Below are 16,564 nucleotides of genomic sequence, written 5' to 3'. Positions count from 1 at the left end.
TTAGTGGATGGAAACCAACAGAACCCCATTAAATCCTGCTGGAATAAGACCAAACACTCTACACAAGGGGTTTTCTAACGGTTTTAATGGTAAACAGCTGAAGGTTCTTTATGGTATTTGAAATAAAAACCATTACAATTGCTAGTTTACCCAGCAGGGCAATTCAAACAAGATAACACCTTTCAACAAACATAATCAAAACGCACATTATTGCACAGAATAGATCGCATTGCTTTCACCGCGCTTCAGAACTGCCTGCCAAACTGCTGATGAACTCATTGGCCTGAAGTGCCGCTTAATCCCACAATGCAGCGCATGGCGCGTCACTGAACAACGACCATGATGGCGGCGCTCGGTGCACCAGAAGTGATTTCACAGCTGGAAAGCGCTGCCAAAGTTTTAATGGTGAGCATTTCGCCGCTGTTTTCACATGTCTTGTAGTCTGCTCTTCACTCTGTTGGGTGGCATGCACTCTGATGGGGTCTCGCTGTTGATCTGTTAACGGGGAAAGTGTAGATAAACGCGGTGCGTTGCGTTGGCGCAGTGCTAGACTCACTCCAGCCCGCAAAAAAACAGCACAACCACCATCACCTTCATCACATTCTTCATCATCTCCATCTTAAATGTGTATGTTGGCGACTCAATGTGCGGTTATAATGATCACTTAGAGTTCATGTTGTGTGTTTAAGAGGCCTAGTTTGATCAGTCAGCCTTTTAAAAACACGCTAAATGAGTTGAAGTGAGTTTCTCCATCAGCTGCTGTTGTAGTTACACACGTTTTCCCAAGCACACGTGTAACGTTAGTCAGACTGACCAGAGACTAAAGGGAAACGTTTCGCTTATTGTTTTTATCTGGGATCTGATCCTGTATGTAGATCGTTTTGAAAATTGACTAGCTATCGGGTTTAAGAGTGAGCTAGCTGAAAGTTGAGAGGATAAAATGACGTGAGATGATTGGACGTGAAATTTGCTGTCGTTATGAGTCTCAAAACCTTGTTACCTGTCAGGGCTTCGCAGTCTAGTTTTCATAAATTGTCTCTTTTTTTCAACAGTGCAGTAATTTAAGCCTATTTTGGTAAATTAAAATAAGTCTGTGTGACTAAAACGAGTTTTTAGTCGAGTTTCTATTGACCTTTAAAATCTAGTGTTTGCTATAGTGGCATTTTATGTAGTGAATCAGCTGTGAACTACTTCTCTGAAGTATATCTCAAGTGTTATAATCTTTAATGTATAGTTCAACACAAAAAGAAAAGTTCTGTCATTCAAAAGCTGTATATGACTCTTTCTGTCAAAAGATGAAGGATGAGAAATGTCTTCACTAGGGGCCCTTGTTGTTCTTCAAAATGGCTTTTGTTATATAAAGAGAAAAGGGCAGAGGTTTTGGAATGACATTAGGGTGCGTTAAAGATAAAATATTTTGTAATTTTTTTACAATATTTAGCAATTACGCCGCTCACTCAAAAATATAACAAAAATTGTAAAAAACAATTGAGGTATCTGACTTGTCAGTTAATTGACTCAAGCTAATAATCTCAAAAGTCTTTGGTGGTTTAGGTTAATCTATTTATAATAAATATATTTGTGCTAATAACATGTTTGCTATTTACATGTTTGTTCACTCTCTTTTGATATAAGCCTATTCTCTAAGTTAATTGTTTGTTTACAGAGGAAATACTTAAATACCCTGAAATATAAAATGCATTTGATGGCTATTTAATGCAACTTCCAGTAGTTCCCTTTGTTTTTATTTTATGTTAACTTACTATAAGCAGATTCCCAGCAAACGCAGTGTGTTCTTACTACATCGCCAGTTCGTCTTCATTTGGTCACCGTGACATTACTTTGTGACCACGTTCTGAGGACGTCGAATTTTTGCTAGTTCCAGAAATGTCGTTGCCAAGTCCTCAAATAACATTGTGAATGAATCCCCTACTGAACTTTGTAGCAACGTGGTATATTCGTCTTCAGAGAACCTGGACACTGGTCATTTAATTAATGAACCTGGTCATTTCTGTTTATTATGTTATTACATTCCAAATTTAGGATCGGAGTAAAATCTGTTGTCAAAACTAATGCTATTAATCCGACTTTACACAGCTATTATAATGGAGGTTAATACGATACAATAATTAAAACCGAGTTTCGTTTATTAAGTGCACACGCTTGTCCTGTACGCGTGTTCTCTGTTCTGCAAAGAGCTGTGCGCTGGAATCATTTAAACCAGGGGTTCTCAAACTTTTTGGGGCCAAGGACCCCTTACAGCTATTTTTTTCCAAGGACCCCCTCATAAACGGTGAATAAGTATGCTTCCTAAAATTGGTACTCTTAAATGCCATTGGGCTTTATTGCATTGTAATATTCACCCTAATTCATCGCTTCAGACTTCATGAACGTCATCATTAACTTTACACCTTAATTTATCTTAAAAGCTTTCATAAATCAACTGTAGCAAGACTGGCATATAGCTCTTTTAAACACAAACATTAAAACAATGAAGATTATAATTACAAGATTATTAATTACAATAAATAGATGATTCTCCCAAAATGAAAATTCTTCCATCACTTACTGTCATTATTTATTCTCCCTCAATTTGTTCCAAACCTGTATGAGTTTCTCTCTTTTTTTTTTTTAACAATATGGGTAATCAAACTGTTACTGGTCCCCATTGACCTTCAATTTAGTTAAAATGAAAAAAAAGCACAAGAAATGTTTTGGTTACCCAAATTCTTCAAAATATCTAATATTGAAATAAAGTCATTCAGGTTGGGAACAACTTGAGGGTGAATAAATGATGACAGTAAATGAAGTGATCGGCAGATTGTTGTGCTATGTCACAATCACATCAGTGTTTCGTTTTAGTGTTTCTGGATTTCAGGTTTTAATACAAATGTATTATCAGACCCTGTGTTAATGGAATAAAGGATCGAAACATTGACAATTAAATATTTGAAAATGACCTCATAAGGCAATATGATGGGTTAGTAATTCCTTGTATTTATTTAATTTGAGCAAACAGTGCTGCACAACAGAGGCTTATTGTTAAAATTAACACATGGATAAAATTGTGTGATTATAATAAAATTATATTAGTTACTATAATTATTCTTTTATGTTGACGGGTTGTACTGATGATAGTTGAGATACTGTGTACACTGACTATAGTCAGTATTTTCTTCTCAGAATCACGTGACATAAGCTTGCAATAAGGACATTTTCCTCAGAAATGCGAGATCATTTCGCGGACCCCCTTGACACACGGTCCACGGACCCCACTTTGAGAACCCCTGATTTAAACATTAACGGTAATTTCGTTTTACCTCACTGCATGATATATTACTTTAGTTGTTTATTAATATTATTTCATTACTTTATACCATTCAAATGTGAGAGTAAACATGTATTTTAGTGATTTTCGATCGATTTGGCGCGTTTAAATGAACGGACTCTGATGTATGTGAGTGTGACCTAAAGAAGCTTTTGATGGTTGTAACTAAAAACGGACAATCGCTAAACTTGTGGTAAAACAAGAATATAATGTTAAGCTTAAAGATGTTGTTTATTCATCTATGTAAATAAATATCTGCTCTGAATCCTCTATATTGTTTTGAAGTCTTTGGTTATTTATGTCATTTTCTTCAGTATCTAAATAAAATGTGTGATGCTGATTATAGTGCTGTGTTAAGTTTTATTATCGTTATACTTTGTACAATACATATTTGACTAGAAAGTTATAATTCATTATTTGTTATAAATTATTTGGTACGTTGCTGCGACGAATGTGGTCTCTTCCATTTACGTCTTCAGGAGGTAATCACCACATCCCAGCAATAATGTGCTTAACTATATAGTTTAAGAAGTCAGAAATCTTGTCATAGTTATTTTCCCGCTATCGGAAAGGTCAGGCTATAACAGCGTAGGTCATGTATTGATTTGTTTATCAGTCAGACTGATGTCGTGGCAGACAAAAAGAAAATGCAGAGAGGGTGTAAAAAGTTGGTTAAATTAGTTTTGGGGCTGCTCGATTATGACAAAAATCATAATCGCGATTATTTTTGCCAATATTGAGATCTCGATTATTTAACACGATTACTCATTAACCTTTAAAACAACATAGAAAATAAAAAATGTTCTGAATTTAACAAAAAAATAAACTTAAAGAAATAGGACTGCTGAACTACTGTTAAGAAAAGGGTGCGCTGTGCATTTATACTACCAGAAAAGAGAGGATCCTTGCAAAATGAAATGCGGCACAATAATCGTTTACCTCGATTATTTTGTTTCTGTAATTGATAAAGGCCAAAATTGACGATTGCGATTAATTTTCGATTAATTGCACAGCCCTAATTAGTTTCACTGTATTTTTAAGATGCTTAGCAATTAAATATTTCCATAAGTTTCACCTTTTTTGTCTTAGCTGAGGCCAGTGTTTAAGTGAATGTGTCCATGAATGGGATGAAAATTTGACTTGAATTAAGATTATAATATTATTATATCATTTTAATTTGTGCATTTTTATTTTGTTACATTCACATTATATACAAATCAAAGAACTTTCGTCTTTTGAAACTGATAGGTAACTGGGTTACCTTATAGATCAAATAATTCTGCAGTCACATTAGACTTGGAGCATGCAAAATTCATTCGGATGGTTCTGCATAAATGGGCAGGAGCAATTCCTCTATTTTTTACATTTCTGTACTGACAGGCCAAGATAGGTCCTCATAAACCTATAAGTGTGATGACGCCTTTAGTCTGCCCGCACCTTTAGACAAATATATTTTCAATATAGGTAAATGAGCTCCCTACATAGTGCTGATTTATTATTTACTTCTTCCCTAAACACTTACATAATCAAATCAAGTGATTTACTCCTAGTCTGGAATTGGGATACGTGAAAGTTGTCTACAGCCAAGGGAGAAGCCTTGTATTATACAGAGGGGATTACAATATTTAGCGGGGTCATATGGCATGAATACGTGTTTTTCTGTGTCTTTGGTGTGTTATAAGTTGCCCATGCATTTATTAGACAGGTAAAATTGCTAAAATGTAAGTGTCGGAACAAAAGATGCATTCAATCTTAAAGCGAATGCTCACCCAGACCTGCCTGAAACGCCTCGTGTAACCACATCCCCACAAATCTACGTCAGTTTGTGGTGTGATTTGACTAAAACCGCCCAAATGTATACGCAAGTAAAATGGGTGTACCTGTCAGTAGAATTGCTTTGGAACCTTATGTTCCTAATATGGTAAGAGGCGTTACATTTCTGTCACACGCTTGCAGTATTCGACCAATCAGTACGCACTGGTTAACTGGCCAATCATAGCACAACTCGCTTTTCAGAGCAATGAGCTTTGTAAAAAAAAATTTTTTACGACCAGTGTGCGATAGAGCAGACAGTGACTGTGTTCAAAGTATTCATCTGTAGGCTATGAAATACAATTTTCTTGTTTAATTCACTTACCTTAGTGTCCTTATGTTATATTTATGTTGACCAAAAAACACGTTCAACAGGAAAACATTTTGTTCACAGGCGCCGCCGTCCATGGTCAGCACAGAACAGAGACAGCACGCAGAGCACATATTCCTCTCTTTCAGGAAGTCAAAATCACCCTTTGCTGTCTGTAAGCACATCCTTGGTAAGCCTCCGCGTGAAGACTCAATTCTGGTGTCTACCATATCTTCTGCCTATGCTACATTGACAACAAACGTCTGTTAAAGGTCTATTGATCATCATTAAACATTGAATGTAGATATTCTGTGTTACCGTTTCATTTGGAGTGCTTTCTTATACATTTTGCTATACAAATACAAATGTGGATTTAGAAAGGAGGTCACACAAACATAACAAAATGGAGTTTTAATATGGAAACACTTCATTTGGGTGGTTCCAATAATATTGTAATTAAACAATAATTAATATTGGTTTTTTTGTTTTTCTTCACAGAGACTAGTAAAGTGGACTATGTGTTATTCCAAGCAGCAACAGCCATCATGGAGGCTGTGGTTAGAGAATGGGTTCTTCTGGAGAAGAACAGCATTGAATCCCTCAGAACATTCCTCCTCACCTACGTCTTACAGAGACCCAAGTACGTGTGAAAGACATGTTTGTATCACTGCATTGCTTCTGAACACATCTATATGTCAAATGTTTATCTTGTTTCTGATCTTTGCCTGAAACCTCTCTGCATCTTTTCTCTTCCTCTGCAGTCTACAGAAGTATGTTAGAGAGCAGATCCTGTTAGCAGTGGCAGTGATAGTGAAGAGAGGATCACTTGACAAATCCATCAACTGTAAAAGCATCTTCCATGAGGTCAGCCAGCTCATCAGCAGCGGCAATCCTACAGTGGTAAGACTTTAATATCACCCACAGCTGTGAGAGGCTACACATTGGGAAGTGTAGCATTTCTTTAGTCACAAACATCATTATATTTAGAGTATCAATATACTGGCCTTCGGCAACATAATGGAAAATGGGAAAGTTCCCACTGTGTCCTGCAGAGTGCGCTCCAGGTTCATGATAGAACTGGAAGCGGTTGAGTTTGTACCACCTTTCAAACTGTTTCTGGAAAGCAGGGTTGAACAAAATAAATAATTTAAGAATAGGCCCACTAGTAATAAAGAAGTTACAATTTGAATTCACTTTGTCCCACATAATTTTTAATGGGTGTGACAGAAGAAAATATTATTAGTCACATGGAATTTCATTAGCAAAAGCATTTTGACAAATTATTACATTGTCATTTTATATTGACTGCTTATATATTTGTAAAAGCATCTGCAGCATAGTTCAATAACAAGTTTTATACTCTCATATCTTTTTTAAAGCGGACGTAACACATAGCTAAACCACATGCGCACCCATTGCCAACAAAACACAGCCATATGACTCGGTCTTACCTTCTGCTTGCAGTTCATGTCCAGCATCTTTTAGCTCTGGGATGTGCCCTGGGAACCTGCCATCTATTAGGTTCAAACAATCTCTAAATAAAGTGTTATACAGTGCATCCGGAAAGTATTCACAGCGTTGTCATGTTACAGCCTTATTCTTTTTCCACATTTTGTGGAACATTTTACCACACTTTTTCCACATTTTATTGATGGATTCAATTCATTATTTTCTTCAAAATTCTACAAACAATACCCCATAATGGCAACGTGAAAGAAGTTTGTTTTAAATCTTTGCAAATCTATTAAAAATATAAAACAAAAAAAGCACATGTACATAAGTATTCACAGCCTTTGCCATGATACTCAAAACTGAGCTCAGGTGCATCCCGTTTCCACTGATCTTCCTTGAGATGTTTCTTCAACTTGATTGGAGTCCGACTGTGGTAAATTCAGTTGATTGGACATGATTTGGAAAGGCACACACCTGTCTATATAAGGTCCCACAGTTAACAGTGCATGTCAGAGCACAAACCAAGCCATGAAATCCAAGGAATTGTCTGTAGACCACCGATACAGGATTGTATCGAGGCACAGATCTGGGGAAGGATACAGAAAAAAATTTGCAGCATTGAAGGTCCCAATGAGCAGTGGACTCCATCATCCGTAAATGGAAGAAGTTTGGAACCATCAGGACTCTTCATAGAGCTGGCTGCCTGGCCAAACTGAGCGATCAGCGGAGAAGTGCCCAATGGTCACTCTGACTGAGCTCCAGCATGTCTCTGTGAAGAGAGGAGAACCTTCCAGAAGAACAACCATCTCTGACTGAGCTCCAGCATGTCTCTGTGAAGAGAGGAGAACCTTCCAGAAGAACAACCATCTCTGACTGAGGTCCAGCATGTCTCTGTGAAGAGAGGAGAACCTTCCAGAAGAACAACCATCTCTGCAGCACTCCACCAATCAGGCCTATATGGCAGAGTGGCCAGACGAAAGCCACTCCTCAGTTAAAGGCACATGACAGCCCACTTGGAATTTGCCAAAAGGCACCTGAAGGACTCTCAGACCATGAGAAACAAAATTTTCTGGTCTGATGAAACAAAGATTGAACTCTTTGACCTGAATGGCAAGCGTCATGTCTGGAGGAAACCAGGTACCGATCATCACCTGGCCAATACCATCCCTACAGTGAAGCATGATGGTGGCAGCATCATGCTGTGGGGATGTTTTTTAGCGGCAGGAACTGGGAGACTAGTCAGGATCGAGGGAAAGATGAATGCAGTAATGTACAGAGACATCCTCGATGAAAACCTGCTCCAGAGCGCACTGGACCTCAGACTGGGGCGAAGGTTCATCTTCCAACAGGACAAGGACCAGAAGCACACAGCCAAGGTAACAATGGAGTGGATACAGGACAACTCTGTGAATGTCCTTGAGTGGCCCAGCCAGAGTCCAGACTTGAACACGATTGAACATCTCTGAAGAGATCTGAAAAGGGCTGTGCACCGACACTCCCCATCCAACCTGATGGAGCTTGAGAGATCTTGCAAAGACGAATGGGAGAAACGGCCCAAAAATAGGTGTGACAAACTTGTAGCATCATACTCAAAGACTTGAGGCTGTGATTGGTGTCAAAGGTGCTTCAACAAAGTATTGAGCAAAGGCTGTGAATACTTATGTACATGTGCTTTTTTCGTTTTTTATTTGAAATAAATTTGCAAAGATTCCAAACAAACTTTCACATTGTCATTATGAAGTTTTGTTTGTAGAAGTTTGAGGAAAATAATGAATTCAATCCATTTTGGAATAAGGTTGTAACATGACAAAATGTGGAAAAAGAGAAGCGCTGTGAATTTTTTCTGGATGCACTGTATGCACAAATAGAGCTGAACTTTGCGAACGCAGTGCTCTCTTTCTCCAGCTGGTTGACGTGTTATCCTTCATCTTATTTCTATGTCGGCCAATGTAGTGCTTCAAAAGCGAAGGGTGGAGGGTGGTGTTGGAATTTGTAATATCGCCTCTAAATTTGGCTAAATTCTACACTGGATATTTCATCCTTTCATTTAAATCATAATATTGCCATTTAAGGTTTATCTCAACTTTGTATCTAATGATTTGTATCTAACTTTTTACAACTAAACTGATTTTCTATTTGGAAAAGTTTTGGTGTTGTTTGAAACACTACACAGAAAATGAACATGGTTTAATTTAATCCAAAATTACCTAACTTGCAACCCATTTTAACTTAATATTTACATCTGTACGTTTTTGTATCCATCCCTCTAGCAAACACTGGCCTGCTCCATTCTGACAGCTCTGTTGAGTGAGTTCTCCAGCTCCAGTAAGACCAGCAACATTGGTCTCAGCATGGAGTTTCACGGAAGCTGCAAGCGTGTCTTTCAGGTCTGTCCTCTCTTACTTGTCCTTCTCAACGTGTCCCCTATCAGTCGTCGGTTTGGAGGATTTTGATGTGCGTGTGTGTTGCAGGAGGAGGATCTCAGACAGATCTTCATGCTCACTATGGAGGTCCTGCAGGAGTTCAGTCGAAGGGAAAACCTCAACGCTCATATGTCCTCAGTGTTCCAGCGTTACCTTGCACTGGCCAATCAAGTGCTCAGCTGGAACTTTCTCCCGCCCAATCATATCCTTTCATGAAGAGATTGTGCTTTATATTGATACTTTAATGTTTATATCCGTTATTTTAATCTTAAAAAACATGCATGTCATTATATGTGATGATACTGAATGTGCCACAGGTTCCTCCATTTGAATGTATTTATACTGTATTATACTTATGCCTTTGCACATATAATCTCCTACTATTAACGTGCTCTAGTGTTAGTCCTAAATCACAAGCTGTGGCATTGTGATTGATGGCGCGCACACAACTGTGTGTGTTTTAGCTCTCTGAGGTGTTAATCCCTCTCGGGCTGACTTTGTGTCTCTGTCTCTTTAAAGAGAATGCTGCTGGCGTCTGTGCCAACCGGGGTCACATATCACTTACAATGGAGGCTTCGGCCAAGCCTTTATCGTGCTCAATAAGTGTGCCTTTAAACACACAGCTCATTGAGTGCTGCTCTGGAATGGCGGCAGGCCATTTGTGCATTGATGTGTTTGCAAAGCCTGAAGTCATATAAATTGCCCGTGCGGTCCAGGAGACGACGAATGTTCTTAGATTCAAAGAGCTTGTTTGTTAAAGGGATAGTTCAACCAAATGAAAATTCTGTCATAAATTGCCCTCCAGTACAACAAAATCTGTATACATTTCTTTGTTCTGTTGAATATTAGCAACCGACAGTTTTGGGACATCATTTACTACCATAATTAAACAAATTTTAATGCTAGTTAAAGGTGCCCCAGAACAGTTTGCTTTGATAAATTCCTCAAAATATATATTTCAATACTACAAAGAAATAGTTATATTTTGGCTAACATTGTTCCAAACATCTATCTTTATGTTCAACCAAACAAATACATTTACAAGGATTTGGAACAACTTGAGGTTGAGTAATTCATTAATTTTCATTATTGGGAAACTATACTTTTAAGGAGAGGACAATGGTTGTGTACGAAACTTGGAATCTATTGTTTTTGAATGCATTCAATGTTTTTGAAATATTTAGTCTTTTTTTATTGATATTTTGTTACTTTTATATCTTTGGCAGATGCTTTCATCTAAATTGACTTAAAGCAAGACTAGATATCTTTTGCTTATGGTTCCCCCATGTGAGCGAAATTGTCTGTTATCAGTGCCGTAAATACTGTCGCTGTATAAGCAGTGTCGTTAAATACTGTCGCTGTGGGCAGCGCAATACACCTGAATTGGTTGACTAAGCAGAAACCGCTGTTACATCATGTCACTTTATAAACTGCATGTACTAAAGCATTTTTTTGGCCACCAAGGGGGAATACTACTGGGCTATACTAATAGCTCAAACTAGATTTTGAGGTAGCAACTGTTTGTAAGCCGTTTGGGCATAGCGGGCTAGCAACATAGCACATTTGCAGTCACCCAAAACACAACGCATGGACGTGAATGTGTACGAAAATAATTTTCTGTAGTCCTATTTTCTGAACCACACTCACGACCATACGTTGTGCTTTGTGTAATAGGTGCAATCTTACACTCAACCCGTTATGGGAATAGTGCCTAGCATAGTAACTATAGATAACGATAACATAAGTCTTTGCGCATGAACTAAGGAATCAGCGACTTTTGACCATAAAACATTCATTGTGGTTTGGTAGTCATCGTTTACAAGCAGAACATAAATTCAGGACTAGTCACGATCATGCTACGCAAGCTATTGGGGGCAGTCGTGGCCTAATGGTTAGAGAGTCGGACTCATGACCAGAAGGTTGCCAGTTCGATCCTCAGGGCCGGCAGGTAACGACTGAGGTGCCCTTGAGCAAGGCACCTTACCCCTACTTGCTCCCCGGGCGCTGCAGTGATAGCTGCCCACTGCTCCGGGTGTATGTGTGTTCACCACTTGCTGTGCGTGTGTTCACTACTCTCTTGATGGGTTAAATGCAGAGGGCAAATTTCAGGTATGGTTCTCCATAACTGACAAATAGGTCACTTTCACTATTGAGAGCCAGCAACATTACATTATCTCTAGTCTACCATACGGTTTTAAATTGTAAACCAGTAACGTCAATTAACAACCTGAGAACAGCCTAATAACTAATAAGCTCAAAATGACAGGACAGTAAGACATTTTTTACATATAAGACTTTAAACCCTGTTGCAGGATTTCTAGCTCTCCATCCGTTTTGCAATCCGTTGCATCTTGTAGCTCACGCCAAGGAGTGTATGTCCATCAGATATAAATTTGTCTTTTGGCTCGTGTCCGATCACTCTCTCTCTCTTTTCCTCTGTTTTGTTTAGCTGGCTCTGCTATGGTGATTGTTTGGAGACTTAAGTCGAATTAGATCGTTTAATATGTAAAAGGTAATATGTGATGTATGCTGTTAAACAGGGGATTCAGCTGATAGTGGGCTGCTTAGGTAGCAGCAGCATCAGCAATATAATTCGTCCAGTTAAGAGTTGTCCCACCACTAAAATAATTTCGGAGAGATTATTTAAAGGTTGAAAAACTTCATAGTGTTGTTTTAAAGCATTGCATTTTATCAGTTTATCAAAATGATGCTTACTTCCTCTAAAACCAACCCATGGACTTGGTTTTGCTAGCACCATGCTCTACCTATTGACTTATACTTTAGGAAAGCTTTCTTAAATTTGTCTGGGGCATAAGATATGATGACAGTAACTTAAAAGCCTGTCTGAAACCAGTTTACTTAAGACGTGGCTTCAAAAGGCACTTCTTTGACTGACCGAGCAGAACAGCAGCTGCCTAAGATCTCGGATGCTGTCTTTGTGCCGGTTCCTAACAGCCGCTTAGACTGCTTTTGCTCAAAGTACCGCCGTCTCTTAGTAGCCAATGCCACGGTATGTGTGTCATCTGCCGCCGGCACACTCCCACTCATCACCTGCACATGTCATTTGTGTGATTTTTGAACATGCGATGCCCCCGTAGCGTCTGCATGACAGCGTGTCTGTCCAAGGCTCTGGTGACCTCAAGGGGGGTCACGGTCAGGTGCTCGAAAAGCAGCGGGGATGACTGCGTGCCACCCTTTATCTTCAACACACATGTACGTGAGGAGAGGTTTTTAAGGCTGCTATCCTTGTGCCGATAGGGAGGGGGACATTCCTGGGGCTGTGAGGGAATCTTAAGAGGCTGGATGTGACACTCAAGCTTCTAATAGTCTTGGAACTCGACTCTGCTGTCTGGCACCGCGTGGCTCTCAGCACTCATAATCATTATGTTCACTGGATGCTGCTAAACATAAACATGCAATATAATCTTCAGCTCTCATTCAGCTTCAACTGAACAACACCCTATGCGAACCAAATGATGTGTGGAAACTGACACAAGAGAACTAACACTACGGTTAATTGGGTAGGAAATGTAAGTCAATTTGCATTTATATAATGCAATTTAAAGGGATCGTCCACCCGAAAATTTCATACCAAACCTGTATGACTTTCTTCTGCAGAACACAAAAAATATATATTTTGAAGAATGTGGGTAACCAAACAACATTGGCCCCATTTGAGTTTCATTGTATGGACATCAAACCATTGAGACATTTCTCAAAATATCGTCTTTTGTTATCAACAGAAGAAAGACATACATGTTTTGAATGACATAAGGGAGAATAAATACGTTTTTATTTGAATTTGTTTATCACATGAATTTATGTTCACAACAAATGCTCAACTATGGTTCCATTTAAGGTCTAATTTTGTAATTCAGCTCTTCTGTTTCTGTGCCTTGTGTCTGAAAGGCCTATAGAATCAGGTATGTTGAAGTTGTCATGTGTTTTGTGTCTTCAGCAGCTGGTTTGGGGGCTGGTGGAAACGACTCATGTGCGTTTGTGAGTAAGCCCGGATTGGGTTTCAGTCGCTCATCTTTTGTCACCCTCCCTCTTCCTCATACACTCGCACACTTTTCCAACAATAACTCCAAGTGACATTACATGACCGGCTCGACCTTCAGCACGCGTTGGTGTTCATCTGCAGCACAGCATTTTAACATTCAGTGCGACAAGCTGCTTGTCGCTGAAATGCTGTCGCTTTTGCTCTGGTAGTACACCGTGTAAAGCTGGTGGCCAAACTGTTGTCCCTTGAGGCTTGTTCTCTCCTCAGGTCACTCAGAGTTCTGCTGGCCATTTGCTATTTTTAAGAGGTTGTAAAGTCACAGGGCTGCGTCGGATGGAGTCACACTCTCTTCTACACATACACAAATCCTTTGTGTTCAGTGTCTGTGTTGTTATTTCATTAGTTGGTTGCCAAAACTTTGTGTGGTGTAAGATTAGTGACTTGTAAATTAAGGTGTCAAAATATGCAAAGCTAGGTATTTGTCTGGATGACCAGTCAGTCCTAAAAAGGGGTAAACTTATGTCAACTCTTGTTGTTTAAAACCTGTATGAGACTCTTCTGTGGAGCAAAAACCGAGGCGACATTCCTCAAAATATCTTCTTTTGTGTCCATACAATGGAAATCAATTGCAGTCAATGTTGATTGATTCTTTAAACTATTTTATTTGTTTTCTGCCGTTTAGAAAGACAAGAGGGTCAGTAAATAATGAAATCATTTGTTTTTGGGGGGTTGAACTTTCCCCTTAAGGAATCCCTTTATAATGTGGCCTGTTTAGGTTCACCAGACGGTGATCCGATTTTTTTTGTAGTGTGGTTGTTGGACTGAGAAACAAATGTAGAAAGGAATAGGGTTCCTGGAATGCTTTCTCAAAATAGACCAATTTTATCCTGAAATGTGATCTTGTTTAAACATTTCTTGTTACATTTCTCAGATGCAAAGTGTGATGGCAGTGCTGTCATCAAACCAGTTCAAATGCTGAAAGTATCTATTAACATAAACACTTATAACTATATAATAAAAAATCTAGATGAACTAAACGACTTCGTGTCCTCTGGGACCCATCTATAGTACTTTGGACGTGGGCAGATGCTGTAAATTTGGTGTGTGTGTCTAGATAGAGGGAGCTTGCATTTGTCAGCTGGGAGTGACTGTGGGTTCAGCCCAGAGGAATGCGTGGCCTTTGCCGGTAACTGGCTTTGATCAGACATTCCTGTGGGAGTCTCTCTCTCGCTCTCTCTCTGGATTTCTTTTTTCCTCTCTCCATCTCTTTTCCCAGTGGTCCACATGGACGGGGGAGATTTTGAGGTAAACATTTAGTGGGAGGGTACAGCACGATTGAGCTCTAGTAACTGTATCACAGGAGAAAACGCACAGAAAGAGAAGCATTGGAGAAAGCACACTGCTGCTGTGCACTGGGAGTTCACTGCAGCAAATTTCCACACTGTTCTTGGTGCAAACCAGGAGGAACTGCCAGAGATAGACTAACAGAGAGAAGTGACAGATTGTCTTACTGCTGTTGCCCTTAACTGAGGTTTCACTGGGAAGGCACTACATTGCCATGTTTGAAGCGACTCAGAATGTCATGCTCAAGCCAACCGAGTCCTGGAGGGAAACCCTGCTAGACCACAGAGTCATGGACCTTTTCTTCACTGTGAGTACCATTTTGAAAAATGCCTTATTTTTCCTTTTCTTCCACCAATACTACATTTGAACTTGCATGTTTTTTTATCTATCTCTTTTTCTACCTTTAAATTGTTAAAATACTGTGGTTTGTTGAATTGTCATTGCACATTCAGTACCTTAGTCTTGGCATCCTTTTTTAACTCTTGTTTGCCTGTCTTCTCTCAAATAATTGTTTATTAAAGGTTTTCCCCCTTTCTAATAACACATGAAATCAATATTTACAAAGAACAGATAAAAAATGTAAAATTTCAGATACTGAGACCCTCTTGTAATTTCAGACCTGTTTGAAGACATTTTTCTTCCACAGAACACACAGATGATATTTTGAAGAAAGTTGGTAACCTAACACCCATTCACATCTATTATATTGACACAAAACCAACGCAAGTGAATGGGTGCCGGTTAACAACATTCTTCAAAATAGCTTCTTTTTGTTCTGCAGAAGAAAAAAGTCCTTCAGATTTGGAATGACAAGATTTTAGTTTTATTTTTGGATGAACTATCACTTTAAAACATTTAAAACACAACCTTAAAGTGAACGTTATCCACCCAAGGCTGAAAGATGTTTTCTTGTCAATATTGTTGTATTGTTATTGGAGATGTAGCAATATTATCAATTTCATGGTATCACAATAGCAAGATTGTCTCAATATTATCGTGATCACATGACGTGAAATTATAGGTCTTCCGGGGCTTTAACAGGGAATGTTAAACAATATAAAAGATATTACCTCTGTCAAGCTGGTGCAGTTTCTTTTATTTTATAATAAGGAGTTTTAAGTCACTTGACCTATCTCATACCTCAAAGCAGCAGTTATGATAAGAGCAGAGGTGTAGTGGTGCCTGGAGAAGTAGGTATAATGTTAAATGATGCCCCTATTTTTTAAGCGGCCCAGCTAAGGATAAAATTCCCACCCAGTTTTCACATTCTGAAGTTTGGTATTCGAAAATATGAAAGAGCATTTGGGTTTGAAATGACATAACTGGACATTCGGTTATCACTCGTTTTTGAGTGAACTTTGAGTAATAACAGATATCAAATTACAAAAGTTGCAGATACTTGTTTTTTTATTTAAAACGGTTAACATTAATAGAATATAGAAACAGATTTTTTTTTTAAGTTATGCATTTGAAATATTTGCAAACATTATAGCTCTTTTAACCACTACCTAAACTCACCTTGAGTTAAGCCCTGCGCTTTAGCATGAACTAGTGAAGGTCTGGTCATGTTTTTGTCTCGTTACACTGACATTACCTGAAACGTGTAAGTGCTTTCAAGGTTTTGTAGTATACATGACTGGATTTTACATTCGGTCATTTACCACGTTGATGCGGGTCAAGAGCACCCACAGTAAACGACACCACGGGCGCGCAAACTTCCCAGAGCTGTGGAAAGAGGAAAAACGCAATGCAGCCAGTGTTTTGCACACGTTTTAGACGCAACGTGAACTACCCCTGACATTTCTATGATAAAAAATGTAGCTACTTGCGTTGCGCTCTTTCACAGTTAATCTGACCTCGAGCTGGACTTCTGTCAGAAGCAGCTCCCGCCT

At 38.9% G+C, this 16,564-nt stretch overlaps 1 protein-coding gene across 1 annotated transcript in view; it reads left to right on the top strand.

Moving 5' to 3' along the window:
• The first annotated feature begins 287 nt into the window (after positions 1 to 287).
• xpo4 (exportin 4) overlaps positions 288 to 16,564 on the top strand; it is a 36,658-nt gene continuing 20,381 nt past the window's right edge. Inside the window, exons 1-7 of the mRNA XM_079465036.1 lie at positions 288 to 405; positions 5,535 to 5,640; positions 5,949 to 6,090; positions 6,212 to 6,350; positions 9,173 to 9,289; positions 9,374 to 9,527; positions 14,867 to 14,979. Coding sequence (XP_079321162.1) covers positions 340 to 405; positions 5,535 to 5,640; positions 5,949 to 6,090; positions 6,212 to 6,350; positions 9,173 to 9,289; positions 9,374 to 9,527; positions 14,867 to 14,979 — 837 coding nt within the window. The 5' untranslated portion in view covers positions 288 to 339. The remainder of the gene's footprint in view (positions 406 to 5,534; positions 5,641 to 5,948; positions 6,091 to 6,211; positions 6,351 to 9,172; positions 9,290 to 9,373; positions 9,528 to 14,866; positions 14,980 to 16,564) is intronic.

This window comes from Barbatula barbatula, assembly GCF_947034865.1.
Source record: "Barbatula barbatula genome assembly, chromosome: 9".
NCBI lineage: Eukaryota > Metazoa > Chordata > Actinopteri > Cypriniformes > Nemacheilidae > Barbatula > Barbatula barbatula.
Note: the sequence above shows the minus strand (reverse complement) of the source record. Positions and strands in the feature narration are given on the sequence as shown.